The 27411-nt window shown below is 51.8% G+C and overlaps 1 protein-coding gene across 1 annotated transcript in view; it reads left to right on the top strand.

The window, feature by feature from the left end:
- The window catches only part of APCDD1L (APC down-regulated 1 like), a 48689-nt gene extending 25777 nt beyond the window's left edge, over window positions 1-22912 (top strand). The window contains exons 2-4 of the mRNA XM_088026291.1: window positions 13875-14013; window positions 16859-17411; window positions 22145-22912. Coding sequence (XP_087882417.1) covers window positions 13875-14013; window positions 16859-17411; window positions 22145-22912 — 1460 coding nt within the window. The remainder of the gene's footprint in view (window positions 1-13874; window positions 14014-16858; window positions 17412-22144) is intronic.
- The last annotated feature ends 4499 nt before the right edge of the window (window positions 22913-27411 follow it).

Here is a 27411-nt window from a genome sequence, read left to right as displayed (position 1 = left end):
AGCTCGGTCTGGGGGCCAGGGAACTCAGGGGCTTTCCTACTATCTAAAAAATCATACTTTACCTCAAATCTTCTTGTGCACAGTGAGGGTGTCCTCAGAAGAGTCAGAGAACCACACTGCAGAACCAGGATGTTTATCCACATTTTTTTTTAAAGATCACACTTGCTGCTCCATGGAGAATGGATTACAGGGGGCAGAGGGAGGATGCTGGGAAAATGGTGAGGGGTAACTGTCAGGTTTTCAGGTGAGAAAGGATAGTGGCTTGACCCAGAGTGGTGGCAGTGAGAACAAACAGAGGGTGGGAATCAAAGTTAGTGGAGTATCTGCTTATTAACTTGTGTCCCTTGTTTATTTACAGGCACAGAAATGTGTGATTAGCCACAAATGTTCATTAACTTGTAATTTCTCTTCCACTGTTCATATGCAAGATAGCAGAAAGTGAAAATTTTGATCATATCCAGTGTGGTCAAATTCTCTCTATACCATTGATGGAGAGTAAATTGAAATCGCATTTTTGGAGGACTGTTTGGTCCAATCTAGCAGAATAGTAAATGTGCAATTTCTTTGTTAGGAATTTCTCCAAAGGACACATGCAAAATGTGCACCAAAATACATTAAAACATTAAAAGGATGTCCAACATACTGTCGTATGTAATAATAGCAACAGACAGACAAACTGACCAAAAAAAAAAGACCACAATCTAAACGACCATCTGCAGAAGACTGGCTAGTTAACTCAAGATTCATCTATAAAATGGAATACTCTCTTACCTTTCCACAAAGGGATACGTCTACAGTGGAAAGATATCCCTGATAATTTAAGTGTAAAAAGCAAAATGCAGAACGATGTGTATAGAAAGATTGCATTCATAAAAAAATTTTAATAGCCAAATAAAAAACATATACATTTATATGCAGAGATCGGCATGAAACCATTTTCTGGGAGAATGCACAAGAAACTTAAAATGATTCACTTTGGAGAAAGCAACCGGGGCTTCAGGGTAGAAAGCAACTTTCGCTTTTCATTTCATACCTTTTTATACATTTTGAAAATTCCACTGCAAGCCACGTATTGCTTTTGTTTGAAGAGTTTAGCCCGTTTTTATTGGACTCTTCTTGATGAGGGAAGCTGCTTCCTCTGGTTATTACATCTCCTGCTTGTGGCACTTCATTATCTCCTCCAGTTCCTCCCTTGAAAACTGTGAATATGCCTTAGTCCCTCCAGTCCTAAAAAGCCAACCTTCCTCAAAGATTTCTAAAATCTATTATGAAGTTAAAAACATAGGTTTCAAATAATATGCATAAAATGGTCCCATTTTTGTAAACAATAATGGAATAAATGCATGTATCTGTGTATAAAAGAAAAAAAGTCTAGAAAGATTTATCCATTCATTCAGCAGAAACGTATTGTGTGCCTGCCATGGGCCAGGCATTGTTATAGAGACAGAAGTTCAAAAGGCACCAGAGCCCCTGCGCTCTGCCTCTCCCTGCATCCCAGCCTCTAGAATCTAAAGGGTAATGTGTACCAGCAGGTTAATGGCAATGCACTGTGGGTGAGGTGATTGTGAATGAGCTTTTATATCACCTTCATGCTTTTCTGTATCTTCTGATTCATTTTTTTCTTGCCCTGTGTATGGCATAAAAGATCTTATATAAAAATAATAATTAAGTCATAAAACACAATCTCTCTATCCCTCTGGTTTTGTCTCTCTCTCTTCCAAACGCCTACACTCATCCGTGCGATATTTGAGATACACTGATACTAAAAAATGTTGCGTTATATATCTGGAAATCAAATTTAAGTGTGCATCTTGTGTTTTATCTGCAACCCCACTTTTGAACAACCTGCTCCCAGCACTTCTGCTTCCCTCTGAGTGGCCCTCCTTGGGCCCCACCTGGCCCTTCCCTTGGGATGCTGCCCCTGGCCGACTTGCACTCTCGCCCCCATGTGTGCACCATGGACAGGTGGGTGTCCCCAGTGAGCCCTCCATGAGGGCTGCCTCCTCCTGGATGCCCCATCAGCTCCTCAAACAGCACAGCCCAGAAACAGAGCTCCCCAGTTCTCAATCTCAGGAGTGGCCCCACCATCCCCTCTCGGCTCCAGGCTCAGAACCCACATACCCACAGCACCTCTCCTCCCTGCCCTCACCCCACATCTCAGCAGCGCCAGCCCCTACACACCACCTGCCCAGCCTCGCCTCCGTGCCTGGGATTTGAGGTTGTCTCTCACGGGTTCGAGCCCTTCCTTCCCCACCTCACCCCCCCCCACCCCTCCACACACACACAGTAGATCATCCTTAACACGAGCCAGGAGGCCTTCGAGCCCTGGCCCCCGCCTGCCTGTCACCATACGCCACCACAGCAATTTGGCCACATCTGACCGCTACTGTCCTGTAATTGGGTCGCCGTTTCTCTCTAAAGCAAGTAACTCATTTTCACTTTTTTTAAAAAAACAACCTAACCCTGTATGCGTTAGCCTCGTGCTAACAAAATCCCAGGCCCAATGTGCCAGTTATCGAACCGAATCAAAATGGACATGTCACTAATCAGATGTAAGCTGTCCATCGTGCTCCCCCCCCGAATCCTGGCCAGTGTCCCCCAGGTAGGCACGGCGCCCTTGGAAAGCCCTGCCTTTCAGAACGCCCACCTGCTCTCAGCCTCCCGCGTGGCTCCCTCTGTTTGAGGAACACTCCAGACCCCCCAAAGTGGCTCCCAGGGCCCCCCGCGTCGCTCCCGCAGCTGCCTGCCTCCCCCCTCGTCCTGTGCCCGCCCATCCCGGGGACTAATTGAGTCTTCCTCAGACTGCCTGCTACTTCACACCTCCCTGCTACCTTCACAGCCTCTGCCCGAGTGCCCATTAGGGCTCGCGTCCACCTGTCAAGCAGCTCCTCACCCTGCAAGGCTCTCAAGGCGCATGTAGGCGGTGAGGCCCCTCCTGGAGGCCCCTCCTTGTATCTCCCATCAGCAAAGGGGATCAGCATTGGGCAGAACATCTCCAAGGTTCTATTGATTGCCCTGGCTCGGAATATCAGACCCTGAGCCATCATAGAAGCAGCTTTGCCACCAGGGGAGGGGGGAGGGGGGGCAGGTACACAGTAGGTGCTCAATAAATGGCGAGCAAGGACCAGGGGCTCTGTGGGGGTGGAAAGAAGCCAGAATGTACAGGTAATGGACCTGGTCTGGAGTTTGGGCCTTTCCACCCACCGACCTGGATGTGACACACTCTCAGACTCTCCTTTCCCTGTGCCTCTGTTTCCCCGTCTGTAAGATGGGGCAATGACGGTTCCCACCCCCAAAGGCTTGTTAGCACGACCAAGCGGAGAAGTAAATGTGGGCTTTGGCTTTACAGAAATGTGGGCCCATTCCCGGGACGGTCACAGGACACGGATGACAAATCGGCGGCAGCTGTCCCTTGCGCACTGACTGCGTCCCCGCCGTGAGCCGTGTGTGCCTCCCCGGCGTGAGACTGCCCTGGCCCGGGGGTCGCAGGGGAAGGCAAGAATTACAAGCCTGTTTATTTAACATTTAGGAACCAACGCATTTTCCTGGACCTCGTCTGCAACACTTAAGCCAATATTTGCGTCTTTGGGATTCTATTTGTATGGTAATTTAAAAATAGGGTTCGGCCTTACAGCAGGCCTTTCTCCTGAAACGGAAAGCACATTAATTTTCTAGACGGTAAAATAATGCCATAATTAAATATTACCATTTCTCTTAAAATAAAATCTGGTAACTCCTAACAAAATGGGTTTTTCGAAACATGATGTAGGTTTTCCCACAAAATTGCTCTCTAGGGAAATTCGTTATTTTCAATGTATGGAAGAGACCACGAACTTAATCTCAACGCAATGTAAGAAAAATTGATTTGTGAAATTACAATAATTTTCCTGCATTTAAAATCTCCGCGCTTCCTGTCGCCGCTGACCCAAAGGCCTCCCCTCCCCCATCTCTGTGTTTAAGGGAAAGGCTCAAGGAGCCAGGATGTTTTGTTTCATTGTTTATGAAGCTTCCTAGATGCTCTTTCTTGTGGTTCCCATTGGAGTCTTTGTTCCGCGCTGCAAACTTCTTGGAAAAGAGGCAAGGCTAGGTGACCCCATTACCCATGTCCTTCAGTCTCCAAATACGTTCTCTGTGGGAGTAGAAACGACGCCCCGTGGGAGAAGGCATGGGGCCCAGGGCTGGACTTCCATGGGCTCGCTCTTCACCGACGTCAGGGTGGACGAGGGAGCCTCGGTGGCCCCGGGCTGGAGGCCGACGCTGGAGGACGTGGTGCCCGGTCTCACACGGGGCGCCCAACCGCCCCAACCAAAGCTCAAGAGGGCCCCCTTGTGGAGACTCCCGTGAACAGCCCGGTAAGTGGTGTACTTCCCCCAACGCCCGGGTTGCTCCCCGCGACCCCCCACATCTCCGGGCAGTTCTCAGGCCCAAAGACACTCAACAGACCAACCTCCGTCGTTCTCTCTTCAAGACCTAACATTTCCGTGGGACAATACGTTCTTGGCCCCTCCAGGGAAGAGCTGGTGGAGAACCAGCTCCCAAGGCCCCATGAAGAGCTAAGCTCCTCAACGGTCGGCCCGAAGATCCCTTTTCCTTTGCTTTTTTCCAGTCTTCACCGCGATGACACACACGTCTTCTTTCTTATTGAGTGTGTCAAAACCTTGTGATTGTCTTACCAAATTCCTGTTCTGTAGAACAATGAAAGCTTCAATCTTCTACCAAGAGGGCGAACGAGGGAGACTTCTAAGACACACGTTCTATTGAGCAAATACTGACTTGGAACTATATACCCTTATGGCAGGCACCAGGATGATCGGCCTGGGCACACCCAGAAGCCCTGGGGAAGCCCACGCTCCATCCTTCCGAGCCCCCCACGCCCCCCGCCCCCTCCTCAAAGCACGGGTCGGAACTGCTGATATCATTGGACAGCACTGACTGGATTTGGCATAAATTATGAACATCGAGGGGCCAACGTGCAGATCTGGGAACACAGGCGCTACAGTTGAGCTGATGAGGCCTTGTCTCCAAGACACCAGAACATCTGGGTGAAAAGGCAAAAACTTCCATCAATCACCCTAATGCCTTGGCTATTTGGAAACAGCTGGGCTTTGGCTGGGCTTTCCCAGTTTTCATCTGGGTGGAAGCCCCAGCCAGAACGAGGAGTAATTAGCATTATCATGGGGCCGAGGGAGGGTTTTGATGTGAACCGTTTGTGTACCGGAACATTCCTAAACAAACAAACAAAAAACACTGGCTGATGAGCCAGGCCTGATGGGGCAGACTTATCTCCCAAACCACCCACCCCCCATTCCTTTCCCATCCCAGGAGCTATACATTTCCTTTTCCCTCTGCAGGAAATGCTCAACACTGTGGGGGGGATGTCTGCATGACCAGCCGCTCCCCATTACAAAATGTTTTCAATTTTGGAAACACAAACATAGAGCAATCACCTCCTCCAGGTAACACCAAGTGAGGCCCACCTTTTCCACCCACCCTGTCCGTGGTCTGGCCTGACCTGGGACTTTTCGTGGAGAACTGGGTAAACAGGGACAAACCAAGCTCTGCCCTTCACTAGCCTTTCAACACACTGACATCTGACTCTGATGCCCTCTTCCTTCCTGCCAGCTGGGAATCTGCTTCTCCAGGCACCCAGTCCCTCCAGAATTCCTCGGGGCGACTTTCCACTCTCCGAGCTCAGCCAGCAAAGGAGGGCGTGCTTCAAAGTCCAGGATGCTGCAGGGAGTGGACAGTGGAGTGTACTTTTTCTAGCGCACACCATCTCTGAGGTTTCCAAGAACGCAAAGCCCATCTCTCCCCTGTCCCCACAGCTCGGCCTTGAACACAAAGGCCTCGGATTAGATGGATGATGAGTTTCAATTATGGCCAAATGAGGGACATGTGAGGGATCTGAAGACCAGCCATCCACACCAGAGGGGAAGTTTAGGCTCCTTAGGATTCAGAGTTTGTCTTCATATTTCTGCGATTTGCTGGTACTGCCATAGCATGACAATCTGTAACCTTCTCGGGGGAGTTTAAATGGAAACTCTGCGTGCCTTTTGTGCAATGACTTCATTGGAAAGCACATCTTTTGCTGTAGCAACACAGTGACGGCTGCCATTTCAACAGCCGGTTTCCGAAGCTTGTTGGCCAAGCAACCAGCGTGTACCATTGCACGCCAGCACATCTCAATTTGTAAAAGGCAGCCACCTCTAATCAAGAGAGGTTCTTTCTTGGGGTGGGGATTTTTATTTAAAATGTGCGTAAGCTTCCAAGTCCAAACATTCTAGGTGAATTACCTCAAGCTGAGGGTTTTGAAATAAACCAGAGGAGTTCAGACTTTTTTTTTTTTTAAGCAAAAGAACACTTTTTTTTTTCAAAGCAGATCTTAATCAGCATCCCACTATATAAACCAGGGGGCTACTTGGGCTAAAGCTGGGTGTGGGGGCTAGAGCTCCACTCACCGGGTCTCCCCTTTTCTCCCCCCAAAGCTGCCAGTGGTCTTCAGAAACCAGCTTGAAAACCTCCAATACAATAAAATGTGACACATGCACTCCATGCTTGAGCCAGAGTTAAGCTGTCTAGTATGGTGGCCACCAGCCACATGTGACTCCTGAGCCCCTGAAACGCAGCCAGTCTAAATTGAGTTGTGTTAAGACTATAAATACACACCTGATTTCCAAGCCTTTTATGAAAAAAAGGCATATAAATAGTTTTCATATTTACTACATGTTAAAACATAATATTGGGGGCTGAATAAAATATCATTAAAATTAATTTCACCTGTTACTTTCTAGCTGTTTTAATGTGGCTACTAGAAAATGTAAAATCACATGCATGGCTCACATTTGTGACTCCCATTCTATTTCTATTGAACAGTGCCATGAGCTAGGTGGAGCCTTCCCTGGGGTGTGCAACTACATCAGGGTCCTGGTTTGGCTGGGATGGGTTGCTACACAAAGGCTTTCAAGCAAAGCACCTGGCATCAGGTTCTGTTGCTGGATCCAGCCTGTCCTCGAAGCTCTCTGCAGGATTTGATGCTCACACTTAAATCTCCACCTACTCTTTCCTCTCTATTTGCATGGATCATCCAAGATCCCCAGCCTGCTGGGAACTCCCTTACCTACTATCCTTTCACCCCTAGCCAGATTGTTAGTGATCCCAAGAACTATAAGCCTTCTCTTTCTCTGTTTCAATTCAAACCTAACTCGAATAGCCACACATGTAATGGAGATCACCAGCTGATTTTTAGGAGGGGAAACCCCAAAGGGTGGGAGAAGTGTCAACAAGGAGCTCATGTGCATCAGTCTTATGGTTCACAAGTCATTTATTCATTCATTCAACTAAAGGAGCAATTATAGCTAGCATTTATTGAGCACTTACTATGAATAGGCATTGTTCTAAGTGCTTTCGTGGCTTGACAACAAATATGAATTGAGCATCCATCAGGCATCTTGCTACATGCTGAAGAATCAGCAGTAAGCAAGAGAGATAAAGACCTGTCCTCATGAGCAGGCAGACTAGTGGGGAAGACAGTAAGAGACAGGAAGGAAGAAAGGAGAAAAGGAAAGGAAAGGAAAGGGAAAGGAAAGAAGAAAGAAAGAAAGAAAGAAAGAAAGATAGAAAGAGAGAGAGAGAGAAAGAGAAAGAAAGGAAAGAAAGAAATGGAGAGAGAGGAAAGGGATGGAAGGAAGGAAGGAAGGGGAGAGAGACAGAAAAAGAAAGAAGAAAGAAAGAAAGAAAGAAGGAAGAAAGAAAAAGGAAGGAAGGGAGGGGAGGGCGGGAGGAAGGAAAAGCTGAGGGACCTAGAGGGATGCCCCAGTAGCAGTGAGCACACTTAGCACCCAGATCTTGGTTTCTAAACACCATCCTCCAGAAAAAAGGACCCAGGACTCCTTGAAGAAATGGTTGATTCCAGGGCAAGGGCAGGGAAAGTACAAAATGAGCCTGGAAGATCTTCCAGCACCAGAAAATGAGGATGTGCTCACAAAAATGACAAGGTCATGTAGAAAGATACACAAGAGCTAAGTTGAAGGATCTCCTCCGGACCGAATCAGGGACAATTCAGCAACAAAATGAACAGATGATAGCAATGGATTGTAACCTATAAAATAAATATATCTGGGTTCATACTAATGCAAATAACAATTAAATAAAGAGATAAATGGGAGAGGAGACCATGCTTCCTTACAGCACAATTCCAATCAGTAAATTCAGAAGGGATGATGGAACTAGGGAATGCCCATTTGGAAAACACTGCAGTAATAACTGTCGTAGACAAGAATCATCAATGGTCATCAATAGATGCCAAAATTAGTGGGGGGAAGTATAATGAAAAACAAGCCGTTTACATGATCTAAGTCTATCCCCATAAGATAATTATTAATTACAAAGAGAAAAGTAGTAATTTAAAAGTGGAGAAACCTGGCAGTCACCTCCTGAAGCAAGTAATCAAAGTGAACATCACCAGTATTGGGACAAAGGGACACCATGTACTGAGAGTCACACAATATCACCTCTATGGCATTCTTACCAGAACTGCATAAGCTGAATTAAATCGTGAAGAAACCTCAGACAAGCCCAAATTGAGGAACACACTACAAAACACCAGCCAGTACTCTTCAAAAGGTGTCAAGGTTGTGAAAGACAAAGACCGAGGAAGTTCTCAGTTAAAGGAGACGGGAGATGAGAAAAATAAATGTGATGTGTGATCCTGAATTGGATCCTACACCGAAAAAGGGACACTGATGGGGCAGTCGGTGAAACCTCTCTAGGGTTTGTAGATTAGTTAGTAACACTGTGTCGGTGTCAATGTCCTGGTTTTGATCAAGTACTATGTCTGTGGGTGATAGTAGCATTTGGGGAACTAGATGAAGGGTATGCTAGAACTTTCTATCGCTTTTGCAACATTTTTGTAAGTCTGAAATTATTTCAAATGGAAAAGCCAAAAAATAAAAGTAAATAAAAGAAAGCAAGTAATTAATTGTCCACTGCAATGAGTGCCACACAGAACAAAAAGGGAGCAGAAAATAGCAGAAGGGGGTGTTCGGCATCAACCTGCCGGGAGCTGCCATTCATCCTCAGACCTCAGTGCAGAGGAAGAACCCAGCACAAAGCAGAGGGAAGAGTGCTCTGGCTAAGGAACAGCGTGTGCAACAGCCCCGAGGCAGGAAAGTTTCCTCCTTGTTCTTCCCTAGGAACACCCCATAGAGAAATATGGTGGGATGTGGCGGCTGACGACGCTGGAAAGACAGAAAAGAAGTCCACGTGTAGATGGAGGCAGAAACCCGAGCGATGCATCTACAAGCCAAAGAATGGTTGGAGCCACCAGAAGCCGGAAGACACCGGAAGGATCCTCCCCTGGGGCCTCAGGAGAGCACGGCCCTGCCCACACCTTGATTGCAGACTTCTGGGCTGCCGGTTCAGATAGAATGAAGTTGTGTTGTTTAGGTCACCCCATCTGTGGTCTTTTGAAACAGCTGCTCTAGGACACACAGCCACTGTCCTTCTGCATTGCTGAGGTGCAGTGATGGGTTAACCTCACGCCTGCCCCCCTTCGTTCTGTGCACCTCCCTCGGGCTATCCATGAGTCACTTATGCATTTACTTATTAAAGGTTATTCACTTAAAGCATTCCTTAATATTTTCAAATCAAGCACAGACCAACCCCCCCTTTTAAAATGTAGTCTTGCCCTGAGCAATGCGGACCACACAGCACCAGTTTGCTACCTTAACCGTGGCTGCCTTTAACACCCTCTAAAATCAGTGCCTAACCCCCGGGATAAGTGTTCGCCGCTGCACCCAAATCACCTGGCACCCGTCCCGGGGCCACAGTACAAGCCAGTTAGGGTAGGAAAGATGACTGCTTTTCTGTTGCTTTTTGCCTCCAAAAGAAGGATCTCCGAAGACCTGTTTCTCTGGCTACAAACCCCGTGTCTTTGCTCCGCCTCCTCCCCCTTTCATTCGGGCCCACTCTTGTCGCGATCTTTGAAGAGAACGCGCATTGCGGAGCTGGGTGTGAACCTTTCTGAGCCTACGTTTTCATCTCTAAAATGAGGATCACCATGTCCACTGCACAGAAGGGCTCTGAAGGCTCGATAAGAGGAGGACACCTATTTTTAATGCCATTTCTAGGAAATATCCAGAATAGGCAAATCCATGGAGACAGAAAGCAGATTAGTGGTTGCCAGGCTTTGAGAGGAGAGAATGGAGAGTGACCACTGATGCGTACAGGGCCTCCTTTTGGGGTGATAAGAATATTCTGGAACTAGACAGTGGTAATGGCTGCACAGCATGAGGAATGGCCTAAATGCTGCTGAATTTTACTTGTACGCTTTACAACGGTTAAAATGATGAGTTGTATGTTAGGTGCATTTCACCAAAATTTTATTTTTTAATTAGATAAGACGCGTCTGCCTGGGGTAAGTGACTCCACCTCTCTGAACCTGTTTCCTCATCTGCAGAATGGGGGCATGGACAGAACCTATGTGCTGGGTGGTTGTGCAGATCACCCCAGCTGGTCCACAGATATGATGGGCATGTGGAATGCACGGACAGGCTGCTCCCTCTGGGATTGCTGGAAGGACTCGCCACCAAAATGCAGACGATCTCAGCCAAGTGCCTGTGCTTGGTAGAGTAAAGCAAGCATCCTTCCCCCTTAAGATCCCAGGCAGGCTCCATACGGTGTGGGCCTGTGTAGGCTGTTTCTGGCATTCTGACTCACGGTAACATGTAAAGGTTGGAGCAGATCATATTTTAAACCCCAGAAGCTTGGTCTGAGCAACTGGGCACTCTGGATGTAATTCTGCAGGTAATTTGAACGATGCTATCTAATTTCAAATGTCCCTGCTCTTACGAGTGCAAAAGCAGCATAATTTTTAATTAGTGGGTAAACAGTAAATAATGGATGGCGGTAAGTGGACACCGCTGTTAATTAAAAATCCATGGTTGATAAAAATCAATTTGGCCCATGCATTGAACTCAGTCTAACAGGTCCCTGTGAAAAGTTGTGCAATTGGCCCACAGCACCATCTGCTTTCAGATGTTCCTTTAGCTAAGACTTTTCAGGGGCAGTGGGGGGGGGGGCAGGAAGAGGGGAGAGAAAGAAAAAAATCAAAAAGCTACCTCAAAAGCTGCAACAGAACAACTTGCCCGGATTCATTTGTAACGGGTTGATTGAATTTTTGCAACCTTTACATTGAAGCTCTGCAAATGGCCAAGGGGCCATGGTAGGCTCTACTCTGGTATTTCCACAAAGAAGGTCTCCAGTTGTGTTTTGTGTTTGGTGTGTGTCTTGTTCTGAATACAGGGAGACTTCGTGTAGTCTCCTGACTTCATTAAATCATCGAAAAACAAGACAAACTAAAACACACTCAGCAGGAACACGCGGTCTGAGGATTCACAACAAAATGGAACATCTAGGCGCCATCTCTTCTCGGTGCCTTCAGAGCGTACAGGGGGAAAAGGCCTGTTTTCTTTTCAACAGAAAACATTTCCTCAAGAAACAGAGCTTTGTGGAAACAATGTCAATATAATGTTCAGGGCCCGTTTGCTATTTTGCTCTGAGACACAAGCTCGATTTTTAAGTAATGCTGACCCCTTTGGTCCTTTTCTTCTCTCTGCTTCTCTGAATCAACATTCTCCAAATCAGCACATCCAGGTAGGTTTCCTTGACTCTGGTAATGTTCACATTAACCCCGCAGAACTGAGTCCAGGGGACCCCGCGTCTCCCAACGAGGGTGCTTGCTGGAGCACGAGAAGGTTCCAGATGCTGACTCGGAGGCACACCCTGGCTCAGGACCCCTGACAGGGCCATGCTAGCCATTTGGCCCAATTTTCAGCGCCCGCCCACGGGCCACAACGTACTGCTTCTGGTCCTCCAGAAATGAGATGCGCCCAAGTTACTACGGACCTACCCACAGGCTTCTTTTTCAGGACTCCCCTTGCTATGCACGCACCCTGAAGGGTGGCACTGAGAGCCCTCGGGTGGCCCGAGTGGCCACGTGTCCCTTTGGGGCCAGGTCAGCCCTAGCTGGCTGGGAGGTGGTTTTCACTTCTCCTATTTGGCTGGTTAAAACCAGGTAGGACACACCAGGAATATAGCAAGGACCCAGGGCCGGCATTTTTACATGCTTGCTCATTCATTCGTTCATTCATTCATTCATCAAATTCATCCCCCCAAGTCTTGAAAACAGCACCTACCCCGGCTGTGATGGAAGGCGGCCAACGGTGGAAACATCGGGCCAGTCTGACCACCTGGGCTTTGTCCTTTGTCACATCTGGGCAGCCTGTGCCTGCCTGCAAGCAAAGCCCAGCTCACCCAGCTTGTCTCTCTGCCCCTAAGAGGAAGCTAATGCTCACACCTGTCTCCGAGAGTTGTCGCAAAGATCATCAGGCAGCCACTAAAACCCGTGGGACGCGGTTAACAGAAACCATGCCTGCCATCACTGCTGTGGCGGGCCTCACCTGCGCTTTTTCTGCAGGTCTCTGGGGACCCCAAGAGTCTCCACATGAGACCCCAGGCCTCCAGGAAGTGAGAAATCTACTCTGTCTCACTTTTCTGAGATGCTGCTGGGGTGCAGCACGTTTGGGTGCCACACGCCCCATTAGACAGCTGCCAGGGGACAGTGTGGGGACCTCAGGCTTCCCCAGGCCTTCTCTGGTGTTGCCAGGAAGGTGTGGTGTGCGGTGGAGAAGGGGGCAGAGCGTACCTTTCATTTGCTTCTCCAGGCAGCCCACAAGCCTTCCTGGGCCCCCACCCACACCCCTCAGGGCCTGTGTCCCCAAGCCGGCCCCCAAACACTTGGCCCACAGGCTCGGTGGGAGGAAGTGCCTTTGGAAAGCCTACTGCAGGGGCCAGCCAGCGGGTCAAGGCCGGCCGCCCCTGAACACAGCCCGTTGCTGTAATATTTGGACCTTGCTCGCCGCCAAGCTTCCCACACATCCCGCCATCTGGGTTATGTCAAGCCTAAGCCTCTGAGTGGAAATGACAGTTTCTGGGGAAATCGCTGCTCTTTAGCAGCTGAAGACCCTGATGCTCTCGCCTTGGGACAGCAAGTAGAAGAGATTGAGCACAGTCCCAAGGCCAAGCCTGGCTTGTCTCCATAAGATGAGCATACGTGGGGGTCACTCAGGAGGGCCTGCGGCCCCTGCTGCTCACAGCCACCCTCCCCGAGCCTCCGATTCCTCCCCTGCCCGACCGTCAGCGGTGTGCATCAGCCTCGGTACCCACCACACATTTCCTGGGCACCACTATGTGCCAGGTGATGGCCTGGGGCCCGTGGTGTGCAGACGGACAGCATGCGGGCCTGGCACCAAGGAGGGAACGTTACGTGAGTGGCTTCCAGAGGCAGGTAGCAGTTCTGGCCTGTTCCATGGGGCAGAAGCCAAGGAGGACCTGGGCTCTTTGGTGCATGGGGGGAGGGAGGGTGAAGTCCCACTGCCCCAGCACCTCATTCTGAGTCTAGAGGGCCCCTTGTCCTGGAGTGCAGAGTCCTTCAGCCACCACGTGGCAGTGCCTGGCCACGGCAGGTGAGTCTTCGGAAGGTCTGGCCCTCTGGGAGTCTGGCGTGGCCCAGTAATTCTCAGAGGCTTTCCAGCTCCGGAGCCTGGGGCCGTCTCCCTCCAGGAGGCTAGTATTCCATGGGGGTTGTGTCTGGGATCCAGGAGATGATGAGCCCAGATGCTGATCGAGGCACCCTGACTTGGGTGTGGCTAAGGCAGAGCTGGGCACCCCGGGGAGGGGCCAAGGTGGAGGTAGAGGCAGACCCTGGCTGGCTCTCTGACCCTGCTGTGGCCCAGGATGGGCTGGGAGGGCGGGCCCGGCAGGCAGAGTTTCTGGAGTGTGTCAGGATCACTCACGCATGTCTGCCTGCTTTGCAGCCCGCACTGCAGAGGTGACTGGGACAGCAAGGGGTAGCCGCGTCCACTGGGAACCCCGCTGCCAACAGCCGCTGCCCAACAGAGCGCCCATCGCTGCACTGCTGCCGCCACGCCTCGACGGGCCCTGGGTCTCCACCGGGTAAGACCCTGATCACAGGCCCCTGGGCGGGGAGACTTCACCCTCTCCGAGCCTCAGTATCCACACGGCACGATTCATCCAGTTGTCCAAGAGGCCCGCTACCTGCCCAACACGTGGCTTTGCCGGCCCCCCTCCGCAGCCTGGCAGGCAGGACGTGCCCCAGCTGCACGCGGCCGTGGATGAAATCCGTGCAACATATTGAGCGCCCAGGATACCATACTTACTGAGTGCCCACTAGGCATGGGGGAGCCCCTGTGAGGACAGAACCCAGACATGCGAACACAGAAGTAAGTGTTGTAAATTGAGATGGTGCTAAGCTCTGCCATGAAGGACACAGAACCAAGGATGTGACAGTCAGTGACCAGGGTGGGGGCTTCTCAGAGGTGGTAACATTCAGTTGAGAGCTGAAAGAAGAGTCAGCCAGGGGAAGAGCTCCTCTGGGGAGGCTGGTGCGAAGGTCGTGAGGCAGGACGTGGCAGGCCAAAGAGGACCCGGGTGTCTTGCTTGTCCGTCGAATTCTCTTCCTAACCAGACAGGCTTGCCTGACATTTCAGACGTCCTGTTTGCTGCTCTGGGGTGATGGGCTTTGTGCTCTAACCCTCATCCATGGGGCACAAAATCTACAAGAGCTGTCTGAGTCCTCCCTCCCGGGTGAGGGAGAAGGGAGGCAGTGGCCTTCTGCACACCTAGTACATCCTTTCCTCCCCCGCCATCCCCTTGGGGCCAGTCCTGTTCTGGGGTCAGGGACTGGCCTCTCCACGTCCTCCAGGCACCTCCTGGGGTCAGGGAGAAACTCGACTGCCAAACATCTGTTAGCACTCTGGGTGGAGGGAGGGGACATGAGCTCTGTAAAGCCACTTTGGATGTGTTCCCAGGCTCTGCCCCCACCCTGACTGCACAGTCCAGGTAAGATCCAGGTGCCACTGGTGTGGGTCACCCCGAGACAGAACTGGGCTGTGGGGAAGGTCAGAACTGGGTGCAGTCTGCTTCTGCCCTGAGACAACAGCATTCCAGGACAGTTCCTCTAGAAACTTCTAGAACTTTCTCCCTAGAAAGTTCCTCTTCATGCTCTCCAGACAGGCTTTGCTGCTTCCTGGAGGCAATGCAGGGAATGATCCAGAGTCTGGCAACCACTGAGGTTGTCCACTGTGGCCTGCTGCATCCCACTAGGCAAATCTCTCTCACCCCCAGCCCCGTCCAAGAGGCAGGTGAGGACAGGACTTTAGCCCACCCTCAGGTGTATGAGTCGCCCCTCTCTGTCTTCAGCGACCTCCTGTACTGGCATTTCCTTACCATTTTTCTTTAAACCAGCTTGCTTTTGTTTACCTAAATATATTCATTTATTTCTCCAGCTTTATTGAGGTATAATTGGTATACAGTAAAACTGCACACCTTTACAACGTACTGTAATTATTTTTAAAGGAAGTGTAATATCACCCCGGATAGGGAGAGCAGAGCCACCTGCCATAAATAGGAGGTAACTGTAAAAAGAAAGTCAATGAAAACAAAACAACATAAGTAAATTCTCGCTAGATTCTTTGCCTGCCTCAGGTCCTGAGTCTGTTTTTTTTCTGGGAGAAAAGGGAGGTTGGCGTTAAAGACATGTTAGCTCCAACAGAGACTTTCTCCTTAACATAATCAGAAAGATTGAAAGAAAAGAAAAGGGAACTGTTTTCGTGCTGGGTAAGAACACGTTTCCTCTGCTCCATCAGCCTTGCTATGAAAACTACTGAGAAGGTAACCATAACGGTGGTGCGTGTTCACAGCGGCGAGTGAAGTGGGCCCCGCCTGCTCTGTTTCCCCCTGGAACTCACCCAACATCCACCCTGTCTGCACCCTCAGTGCAGTCTCAGAGGCTCCCCTGCCCCCAATCTAGGCTGCGGCCGTGGGTCTAGGAGTCATTTAGGTTCCCTTTGTGCTCAACCTCACACTGTGCTTTCTCCAACACCAGCAGAAGCCATCCTGGGGGCCAGGTCTGGCCCACTGCCTGTTTTTTTTTTTTTTTGAAATAAAGTCTTATTGGCACACAACTGTGCCCCACCCCACCGCATTTACTTATTGTCTCTGGCTGCTTTAGCTCTAGAGACCACCTGACCCACCAAAACAAAAATACTTATTATCTGACCCTTTACAGAAAAAGTTCGGTGACCTCTGGCTTAGATCAAGTCTGTCACAGGCACGAATGAAACTTGGTCAGGGAAGTCAACCTACCAAAGGGGAGACTGGACGTAACTGCCCATCAACCATGATTCCCTCAGTGAGGCCCCGGGGAGGGTCCGCTGGATGCCAGGCTCTGGGCCAGGTGCCAGGGATCCACGGGGGAGAGAACGGGGAGGCCACTGCCTCCTCGAGCTCACGGCATGGAGTTCCCCAAATGGTGCAAAGGAGCCTCTGTTTCCTAAGCACCTCCCGGGCACTGTCACTGCGCCTCGCGCTTCCAGGAAACCCTGACTGTGGGTCTGATGCCTCCGTGTCACAGAGGAAGGAGCTGGACAGTACCCACAGCTGCTGAGGGACAGGAATGGGATCTGAACCCAGGTCCTCTGCTACACAGTCTGTGTACTTCCTGGGCCAGTAAGTACTCACAGGTATGAGGACCCATGCCACGAGGGAGGATGTTGGCTGAAGAAGGCTTTCGTGGAGGCCACGAGGCAAGTGGATGGCTCTTGGCCTCAAGGGTGGGGCTGAGACCACTCAGGGAAACTGAGGCTGTAGGGGCCGAGGTCTAAAATAGAGGCTATGGGAGCAGGAGCCCAGGACAGAGGGAGAGAGGCTCACCGTGCAGGTTCTCCCTGCTCTGCCCAACCCCCATCTCTCTCTCTCTCTTTCTCTCTCTCTCTGACAGCTGTGAGGTGCGCCCAGGACCCGAGTTCCTTGCCCGCTCCTATACCTTCTACCCCAACCGCCTCTTCCGAGCCTACCAGTTCTACTATAGGGACCCCTTCTGCCGGGAGCCTGCCCACTCCCTGCTCATCAAGGGCAAGGTCCGCCTGCGCCGGGCCTCCTGGGTCACCCAAGGTGGCACTGAGGCCGACTACCACCTGCACAAGGTGGGCATCGTCTTTCACAGCCGCCATGCCCTGCTCGATGTCACCAGGAGCCTCAACCAGACCTGGGCAGGCCGGGACTGTGCCCAGCGGCTGCCCCCAGCCCGGGCCTGGCTGCCCGGGGCACTGTATGAGCTGCTGAGTGCCCGGGCCAAGCGGGACTGCACAGAAGCCCTGGGCTTCAGCATGCATGAGCTCAGCCTGATCCGCATGCAGCGCCACCTGCAGCTGCAGCCCCGGGCTGGGCCCCAGCTAGTGGAGGAGCTATACCTGGGGGACATCCACACCGACCAAGTGGAGAGGCGGCACTACCGGCCCACAGGCTACCAGCGCCCGCTGCAGAGTGCCCTGGTGAGTCTGGGGCCCTGGGAGGGCGAGTTCTGAGCCCCAACCCAGTGGGCCCTCTATGGTCTGGTCCCTGCCTAGGACCCTCTCTGCATCCCCAGGCTGGCCTGCTTGCCTCAGGACATTTGCACATGTTGTTCCCTCTGCTTGAGACATCTTTTCTCGGGTCTTTACAGGGCTGGTTTTTCCAAAGGAACCACTGCTCAGCTTGTCTGTGTCTGATCCTCCTGACATCCTTCTTGTGGGCCCCACAGGGTCCTGCCCTTCTGCCCCTGCTAGGCACCTGGGCATGGGCAGGTCTCTCTCAGTTCTCAGATCTCTCAGATTGTTCCCTCCAATCCCCACTCTGCACATTTTCCAGCACTCAGCTTCCCTGGGCTGCATGGTTCGTTTGTTAATTGCTACTTTCTCCCCTAGAAGAAGGCTCTCTGCAAGGGCGGGGCCCCGTTCTCTCCTGGGTTCCCACTCACCGCCCAGGGTCTGGCAGAGTCAGGGCCAATAAATGTTAGTGAACGAACAAGGGAGAGGTCAGCCCTCCTCCAGGGCTCTGCTGGATGGCCACAGAGCCCATGGAAGTTTCCCCCAAAAGCTCCGTGTGGCCCTCTCTAGAGGGCCTCCATTATCTGGAGCTAGAGATGTTGAGTGTACCCCTTCACACGAATGCCGGGGAGAGCAGCACTCCTCAGACTCAGCTCTCAAGATGCCATCACCTGGGGTGGGACCTGGGACTCTGCATTTCCAGCAGGCTCCCAGATGACCCATGGACGGCCCTTGGGGCAGGAGGCTGCCCTATAAAGGGAGATTTACTTCCTCCACCCCAACTCCAATGTGAATTTCACTTGAGGTGCTTAACCTCGATTTTAAATTAAGTGGTCATAAACACACCGCCCCCACTCGGGGGAGATCTGGTAGCCCTTCCCTGCCTGATGAGCACACAGGCAGAAAGATCTGCGATTCATTTGTGTGATGTACTCTTGGCAAGTAGAGCAGCGCCTGTTCCACACGGGAGGGAGGCTTGGGACTTCTCCGGGGCGGCTGGTGAAGCCTCGGGACCACCCCCCACCCCCAGAAAAATGTCTGTAGGAGCATAAAATAAAATACATAGAATTTAAACAGAAACCAATTCAATTAAAACTGCTTACCCACGTTTTAAAGCATTAATTTGTGACCCAGGAACACTAGGACTATGAAGCCTTTATTCTCCCTAATTGAGTGCAAACATGTTCCCAGTATCTGCAACACTGTTACTAGGAGACAGGCAACAAAGTCAGAGGTTCCAGAAGTTACAGAGGTTTGTTGCCTACAGTGGCAATTACAAGAAAAGTTAACTTTTATCAGTTAGGGTTTATTGAAAATGAAGTCAAGGTAGGATACCATGTGAAGAATGTCTCTACTAAGTACCCAAGGAATATTTTTCAAAAGTGAGAACGAACAGACTGGATGCATGAGTTCAGGAGCCCCTGTCAAGTGAGCCCTTAGGCGACCCTCACGCCATTCAGCATGTACTGAATGCCTACTGTGTACTCAGCACTCACTAAACCAGATGGGCAACTTCTCACCTCTGGGAGCGGCAGCTTGTTAGAGGACCCCAAAGAAGGGCACTAGGGATGAGCCCCGCTGCCCTCTTCTCCTCTCCCACCCCCTCCTCCCAACCCAGGATCTGGGGAGCAGAGAGGAAGCACAAGAAGTTCTCATAATCAGAAAATCAGCCCGAGTTCTTTTCATGACCTCAAAATCGTTCTCTTTTTGACAGCCAATGTTCTAGGCTGGTCTGACGTTGATCCTACTTAGACAGGGGAAGGCACTGGCAGCGGGATGATTACTGGCGCCCACCACCTCATTAGGAGGGCAAACTGCTCTGAACACAGAAAGGACGGACCCCCGGGGCGCCGCGGATAACAATTTTCATGTCTCCCCAGGCAGGGCTCTGGGGCCGCAGACCCCTGCCCTCCTGCTGCCTGACCAGCCAGCATGGCCAATGCAACCTGCCCCGTGATCGAGAAGCAGAGCAGGAATGTGTGCATAGATGAACAGTGCCAGATGTACAGACATTAAATTAAATATCTGCTCAGCAACTACCCCCTCCCCGGGAAAAAAAAAGAGAGAGAGAGAGAGAGAGATAATTTCAAAGAAGAAAATGCTGCAGATAAACCCCCAAGTAACGAATTAGTCGTTACCTTATGCTCTCTGGGGTCCAAGCCTTGCCCATAACCCAAACCAGATGGTAAACATGAACATTTTTAGAAGTTAATTTAAAACCAATTTGATCCCCAAATTCATTGCCTGGATGTAGAATCCTAATCAATCAGCCAACACTCGACCAAAATCATCTAAGCCTGGTGTCACCTCTGGGGGTTAATTAGAAACTGTTATGTGCTGTTTGAGAAATAACTTTATGTAACAGGTTTGAACCAGTAAGAGTTTGGCTCCTGCACAAGTGTGAATTCTGCTGGCTGGGGCCTTGTTTATTAACCCGTGCATCTCCAGATCTCTGCAGAATGATGCCAGAAAGGGTTTTCATCTTCCATCCCCTTCGAACGCATCGGAGGAGGAGATGCCTGTTTCTCTCATCTCTCACCTGAAAGGCTCACTAGCTCTCAATTTGTTTCTGTTATGCAGAAATCCACTTGCCCCGAATTACCAACCAGTATCTCAAATGTCCCGCCTGCAGAAGACCTCTCTTTTGCGGGGGGCGGGGGGGGGGGGAGTCGGGGAGGACAGCCCTGGTGTTATTTTGATGTAATGCATTCTGCTCTGTCAATACGCATCAGTACGGCACCAGTCAGAATGTGGGTTAAAATGCCTAAATTAGACTCTTATCAGCCAGCCTTCCAATTACCGGCACTCCAGCTAACTACCCAGCCTGCTCATTTCTTCCCATCACACTTCTGCAGCCATTTACTAGCATTTCAAAGTGCCTTCGAGGCCTCTGTCCTCGAGTCAAAAATCCCCCCAAACCAAAAACAATATAATCTTCCATATTATGGAAATCGAGTCAAGTTTAGGTTCATCACAGACACAAATAACAAGAGCCGAACGTGTGGCAATCTGAAAAAGAAAAAAGCCAAACTGTTTCTTAATCATCCAATAGTTTCTTTCTAGACGAAAACTCCCAAAAGCCACTTGTTTGGCATAAAACTCACCCAACAGCAATCTGTGGGAATCTTTTGTTTTTTGCAAGAAAAAAAAATAGAGCTGATTTCCTGGCCGGGCTCTCCAAATACCCTTCTTTTCCCTTGCCTGTCCTGCCTGCGCCTCTGGCCTGGGGTTTCCTTCTGAAATGGCAAAAGCAGGGGACGTCTGCTAGTTCCCACATCAACCTTGCTTGGACAAGTGATTGTTCCCAGGACATTTACCTTTCAGAGTGATGCTCTGGACTAAATTCTGGGCAACAGCTCCCTTTCAAAACACAACACAAAACAAAAACAAATGCAAAAAACCCCAAAAAACAAAAAACCCACACCAAGATGTCTCTATCTGGTTCCTGTTTGGCCTCTGCTGAGCTTTTTCCCTCCAAAATGCAGACTGACTTCTCCCACACACTGTGGTTTGGCCCCTGTGCCCCGTTGATGTGTTTTACTGAGAGCCCAGCTCTGTGACTCTGGAAAGCAGGGCCAACTGTAATAAGGCCAACGAGGGAGCAAAGCCAATGCACAGCCTGGGACAACTGAGGGCCGAGGCCGTAGCTGACCACTGGAGGGTGGCTGGTTTCCCCTATTATAAATAACCCTATAATGAACATCTCGGTGCTATATCTCTTTCCCACCATCTCCTCGGTGCAGGCTCTAAGCGATGGGGTTCCACGGGCAGGAGTATTTTAATGGGCCTCCGTCCCTGTCAACACACGCACTTTCCAAGGCAGTGAGGGAACGAGGCTCACCCTCCCTGGCGGAGGTTCTTGAAGCTCCAAGAGCCTTCCTTCTCCACCCCAAGGTGGGGATGGCACCGCTGTGAGGACAATGAAGCTCTCAGTGTGGTAGGGATGGGGAAGAGACTCTAGACGGCACATTCTAGCCCATCTCTACCACTTCCAGGCTGGAGACCATGGCAGGCTGCCAGGCCCACTGAGATCCAGCATCTTCGGCCAGGACATGTAACACCTGCCCGAGCAGGGCTGAGCACAATGCCTGGCGCTTAGGAGGCTCCTAAACGTGAGGGCTGGAGGGCAGGGGGGGGGGGGGGTCCCAGTGGGCCAGGAGAAAGGCAATAAACTTGAATGGTCGAATCTCAGGACCAAGCAGGATGGGTGTGGGGAAGTCCCCTTCCAAACCCCAGGGCATTTCTCCTGCATCCGTCCAATCATTCATTCCATCAGTATATGGCAGCTGTGAGCCAGGCACCATGCCAGGCCCTGGGGATGGATGGAGTAGCTACCAGGGCCTCCCGGCTTCGGGAGCCTACCATCGAGTTAAGGGGTGGGGGGCAGGGACAGAAGAGGACACAGGAAGCGGCAGGTCTATGATCTGGAGAGTTCTCGCTAAGGCCTCGCTGAGCTGAGACCCAGACTAGAAGGAGCCTGCCAGGCCATATGTGGGGGCATTTCCAGGTAGAGGGCCAGCAGGTGCAGAGGCCCAGAAGAGGGAGGAGCTGACTGAGATCCGACAAGAACAAAGTGGCCGTTGGGGGCGGGAGGCAGGGAGTGACCCACGGGCGGGACCCCACATACCCCCATTCCCGGCCGCGCCCTGACTCCTCCTCCTCGGACAATCACTGTTCTGTTTCTGTTTGTCCTCTGCCAGCACCACGCCCGCCCCTGCCCAGCATGCAGCCTCATTGCACGCTCCGACGAGCACCACCCGCCCGTGCTGCCCCCCCAGGTGGCCCTGCCCCTGCGCCTGGGCGGCCGGTGGGTCAGCCCCGGGTGCGAGGTGCGCCCCGCCGTGCTGTTCCTCACCAGGCTCTTCACCTTCTACGGGCACAACCGCTCTTGGGAAGGATATTACCGCCACTTCTCAGACCCCACCTGCCGCCAGCCCACCTTCACGGTCTATGCAGCCGGCCGCTACACCAGGGGCACGCCCTCTAGCAAGGTCCTCGGTGGCACCGAACTGGTGTTTCAGGTCACACAGGCCCGAGTGACTCCCATGGACCAGGTCACCACGGCCATGCTCAACTTCTCCGAACCCAGCAGCTGCGGGGGCCCGGGGGCCTGGTCCCTGGGAACCGAGCGGGACGTCACAGCCACCAATGGGTGCCTGCCGCTGGGCATCAGGCTCCCCCACGTGGAGTACGAGCTTTTCAAGATGGAGCTAGACCCCCTCGGGCAAAGCCTGCTCTTCATCGGACAAAGGCCCACAGACGGGTCAAGTCCCGACACCCCGGAGAAGCGTCCCACATCCTACCAAGCACCCCTGGTGCTCTGTGGCGGAGTGGCCGAGGGAGTCCCTGGGCCCCCGCCACACAGGCCTCTGCGGAAGCCCCTCAGTGGTGGGGGGCCATGTCCTCCAGCAGCCCCTCTCCCCGTCCTGCCCCTAGCTCTAGGGCTGGCCTTCCTCAAGTGGTTATAAAATTGGTCTCTGAGCTCTAGGCTGCCCCTCAGGGACCCCCCCCCCCGGGGGCCTCCCTCCGGGCACAGACTCCTCCAGGCATCCGCGAGAAGGGCCCCTTCTTCCCTCTGCTCTGCTGTGGATCGTTCCACGGCCCCGCTGACATCCGCCAGCCTGGGTCCCGGGGCAGGGGTGGGGGTCAGTGCCCGAGTCCGACAGCACCCGCCAGGCCTGCCCCACGGTCAGCAGTCCAACCCGAGTGTTGACCGTGAACCTGCGCACGGCGATGTCAAGGGCTTCAAGGCTCTAAACGCTCGCTCCCGGTTTTCCTGGGCAGTAGCCCCTTCTCCCGCCCCGTCCTTGGCATTTTGTGGCATGGGAGCGAGGTTCTGCACGGGGATGCCACCGCCGCCGCTCTGCCAAGCCTGTGGAGTGTTGTTTAAAGATTATTAATTTGCATTTAGCAATACAAACGCAAACCAGGGCCATGAATTAAAGATGCTGCTTCGGGCCTTCGGTACTTGGCAGCTTTCTGGAGGAGGTCTTGTCTCTTCAGGGGCAGCTCAGCTTTCTTGAGTTTTCACTGCTGGCATTTGTCTGCACTTGCCGGTGCCTCTGCGAGTCAGGCCTCAAGCTGTCAACGCCACACGTGGATGAATCCGGCCCTCCCGGGCCAGGTTGCAAAGGAAGCCGCTCCTCCAGAGCCCCCAAGAGCGCCCCACTCACCCACACCCGGCTGGCTGCTGGGGGCAGGTCTGTGGAGGAGCACTGCATTTCCAGGCTTCGGAAAGTAATTAGTACTAATGATAGGAGGGACACTAAGATGCTCTGTAATTAGCCCTGTACAGGCGTCCTCTGTTTTCAAGATTCTCTGTGCTCAACTGACAAGGAGAGAGAGAGAGAGGCCTCCAAATGTGTCTTTGGGACCATCCTAGGGAGAGGTCGGGGTCACCAGGCTACACGGCAACATCTGGAGGGGGAGGTGGCCTGCTCGCCCGGATGCTAATGTGCCGATGTCCTCCTCTGCTTGGAGGGGACTGTCATCTGGTGGGGACAGGCTGTGCCTCTGCAGGGACCCTGCCCGTGTTCCCGAGGCCTTGTCTGTACACTGCGAAATTGAATGGCATCCTGGTGGGCTCAAGGGTTTCCGGGACTCTGTGCCTATGATTCGTCCCGTCCTTCCTCTGCCCGATCCCTATCTCTGGCTCTTATCACTGATCTTGAACCATTGTCTGTGAGGCTAATGAGGCTTTCAGAGGGAAGCCCTTGTCCTCTGTTAGATTGTGTGGGGTCCCATCAGCCCGCCGAGATTGTTCTAACTTATCTACCCATTGTTCTTAAAAAGAAAAAAGACCCACCAAGTTAATAGTCTCTGTAGGTCTGAGAGCTATGAGTGTTCCTGGCATATTTACCAAAGTACAAAAAATAATTAGATTATTTACGGTCTCAGACTGCATCGGGGTGGGGGGTGCGCTGCCTGGTGGGGATGAGGGTGGGTGGCGATAATGTGTCCATGGCTGAGCAAGTCTTGTATCCGAAGCTCGAGGCAACCATGACACCATTTGTCATCAAATTTGAATCTTTTAATAAAATTAAACAGCCTGAAAAATGTTCTTGCTGGTTATTAAAGTCAACCAAGGGGATTATGGTTCTAAAGAAAGGAAGTGAAGTGTCTTCCAGGGAATGTGTGAAAGAGAATAAAACCAGTGGAGGTTAACCCCAGCTCTCTGCTATGCCCCTTCGGTTCAGGCGACTGCCCTGCCCTGTTACAAATTCTCTAGGAGCTTCCAATGCACTCAGAATAAAATCCCCACTCCTGGGTCAGTGATGTCTGCAAGATCCAGCTGTGCCTCCCCACATCCGGGCTTCACCGCCCTTCCTTCTGGCTCTTGATCTCAACAAACTGGTTCCTACCTCAGGGCCTTTGCATGTGTCACTGCTGCCTCTCTTCCCCATGATCCTCAGAAGCGTGGCCTTTTCAAGTCTCAGACCAGATGTCACCTGCTTAGGGAGGCCGACCATCAGCAACCCCAAATGGCAGCCTCCCTTCCCCTTCTGTCCTTCTGTCTATCCCCACCTGTTCCGTCATGCAGTCTCTATCTTGTAGTGCTTACTGCTCACCGTCAGAGATGACCTCATTCGTTCATGTTTATTCTCTGCCTCCTCTACCATAACTGTAAGCTCCGTGGAACAGGGAAGGACTGAGTCAGTCTCTGCCATCTCATCCAGCACTGCCTGCACGCACTCAGTAAATACAGTCGAGGAAACCTATGTTTACGATCCCAGCTAATTCTCACACCAAGACCTGTGACAAGGCCACAAGCACGTACCAGACACAGCATCCCTTCCGGGGTGGCGGGGTGGGGCTGGGGGGCAACATGGGAGGTGAGGGGTGTGACTCTACTCCTGAGGATGCTAACAGCTCAGAGAGGAGAACGGGCTTTGCCCAAGGTCACCAGCAGCTGGGCCCCAGACCCCGAGGGCTGAGCACCTGGCTTGGGGTGTCCTTCTGGGATTCCAGTCCCCTCATAAGGGTGGGATTCCTTGACTGTGTTTGGGGAAAGCAAGCCAGAGCTCCTTCGTGGGGCCCAGCATGAGCCACTTCCAATTAAAGGCTCCCCTGACTGGACTGAGGTGCCCTCCCTCCCAGGGCCTCTTGGTTCTAGAGCAGTGGATGCTGACAGAAAGAACCATGGCTGGAGAAAGGACAACAAGCCCTTCTCTCCTGAGCTGAAATAAGAAGGCGTCATCCGGGGGCCTGGGGGGCCGAGGGGGCTGGGTGAGAAGCCCACAGACACCAGCCTTCTGGCCCCTTTCTCGGCTCCTTGTAGAGCCCTCCACATAAAACCCAAGATAGCTTTAATCAACAGAGGGGAAAGTAAAACCCATAGTTCTAGTTCAAAACAAAACAAAACAAAATTAATGTTCTCCATTCTATGTTCAGTCACGTTTAAAAGGGAAGGAAAAAAAACCCCCGTGCAGTTTATAATTTCATAGTGCAAGCTCCCAGGAGAGTAAATGAGGCTTTTTTTTTTTTTTAATAAAAAGTTTAAATTGTATACAGCTCTCAGAGGCCCATTAACTAACAGATGCTGGTTATCAAAAGAAGCTATTTCTTTGCTTTTTCTAAGCGAATGTGTTTAATCTCCCAGCGGTGCTACCGGCCTGAGAAAGAGCAGCCCACAGTGACGCGGGCTCTGCCGCACTCAGGCTGGTCTCATGGGGCCTTGGTGACTCAGGCATGAGGGAGGCTGGAGGGGACAGGGCTGGAGCAGCAGCTCCTGACGCAGAGGAGCGGGGGAAGCGCATCGGGGCCAACAGTGGGGCCCTGGGAGGGGTGGGGGGGCCGTTCCTGCTCCCTGGGCGTGAGCTTGGCCCTAAGTGCCTAGAAGCCGGTCCTCCTCACACACACCCCACTGGATGGATGCGACGACCAAGGGCTGACCTGCACCCCCCCCCACCCCCGTCAGGGTCTTCTCTTCGCCCCTCCCTCCGCCTGGAATGCTCCAGCACCTTAGCTTTCACCAGTCACCACTAAGGACCCTGTGCTTCATTTCCCTGTTGTCAGCCTCTCTCCTCCAGGAGCCCCCTGACGGCTCACTCTTGTCTGCCTTGTCCCCCACCGTGCCCCCAACGTGTGGAAAGCGCCTGACACACGGTAGGAGCTCAGTAAACACTGGCTGAATGAGTAAACCCACTGAGTACTGATTTGGAGGCTCCAAACTCAAGCAGCCAGAGGACAGCCACATACTCTAAATCCGGCTTAGAATTTTGATGTTGCTTTATTATTATTATTATTATTTTAATAAGATGGGCAAAGCAGAGCCCAGAACTGTGAACTTGAGGAAATCTATTTTCTCCTACCCAGGCTCTTCCTTCCCCCAGGCATTGGGGCCAGCTCTGTCCCAGAACAGGGGGCCACACAGCCTAACATGGGCAGGATCCTCTGAGAGCCCCCCTCAGGTTTCACATGTACAGAGGTCACGGAGATGGGGAGACCCTCAGCATCATGCAGGCACCTAAGACTTTCCACCCTTAGCTGTGGAGCCCCCGGCTTCAGCTTCCTCCCCAGGAAAACGAGCTGAACCACCTGGAAAGACCATGCCTGCCTGGTAAGAGATTCAAGAAGCAGCAATGTCATGTTCTAAGACGAATGGCTTTAAACAAAAATCTCAGTGAGGATGGGTCTTCTCCCAGTGATGTCGTATTTACTTCCTAAGGATTAGTAATAACCTACTACTCTTGCTCCTACATTTGGTGTTTTTTTTAATCCCTCAGGAGAAAAATAATTAGCCAAAAACCTTATTTTTCTTGGTCATCACTGCTGTTAAAATCAACGGTCAGTTTATTAAGAACTATGTGTAGGTCCTGAGTACCCAACACGGGCCGGGTGGGACACCAACTTTCACGTCTACTCCCTTCTGAAGCCCCCTGTAAATTATGGGAAAGGGACAAAGAGGCACAAGGTCACGTGGATACACAGGAAAGGAAAAGAGTCAAGTAGAGATGGTAGCAAACCT

This window comes from Eumetopias jubatus, unplaced genomic scaffold (assembly GCF_037043125.1).
Source record: "Eumetopias jubatus isolate StellerSeaLion01/CBP00866 unplaced genomic scaffold, mEumJub1_p1.0 scaffold_9, whole genome shotgun sequence".
Taxonomy (NCBI): Eukaryota; Metazoa; Chordata; class Mammalia; order Carnivora; family Otariidae; genus Eumetopias; species Eumetopias jubatus.
Note: the sequence above shows the minus strand (reverse complement) of the source record. Positions and strands in the feature narration are given on the sequence as shown.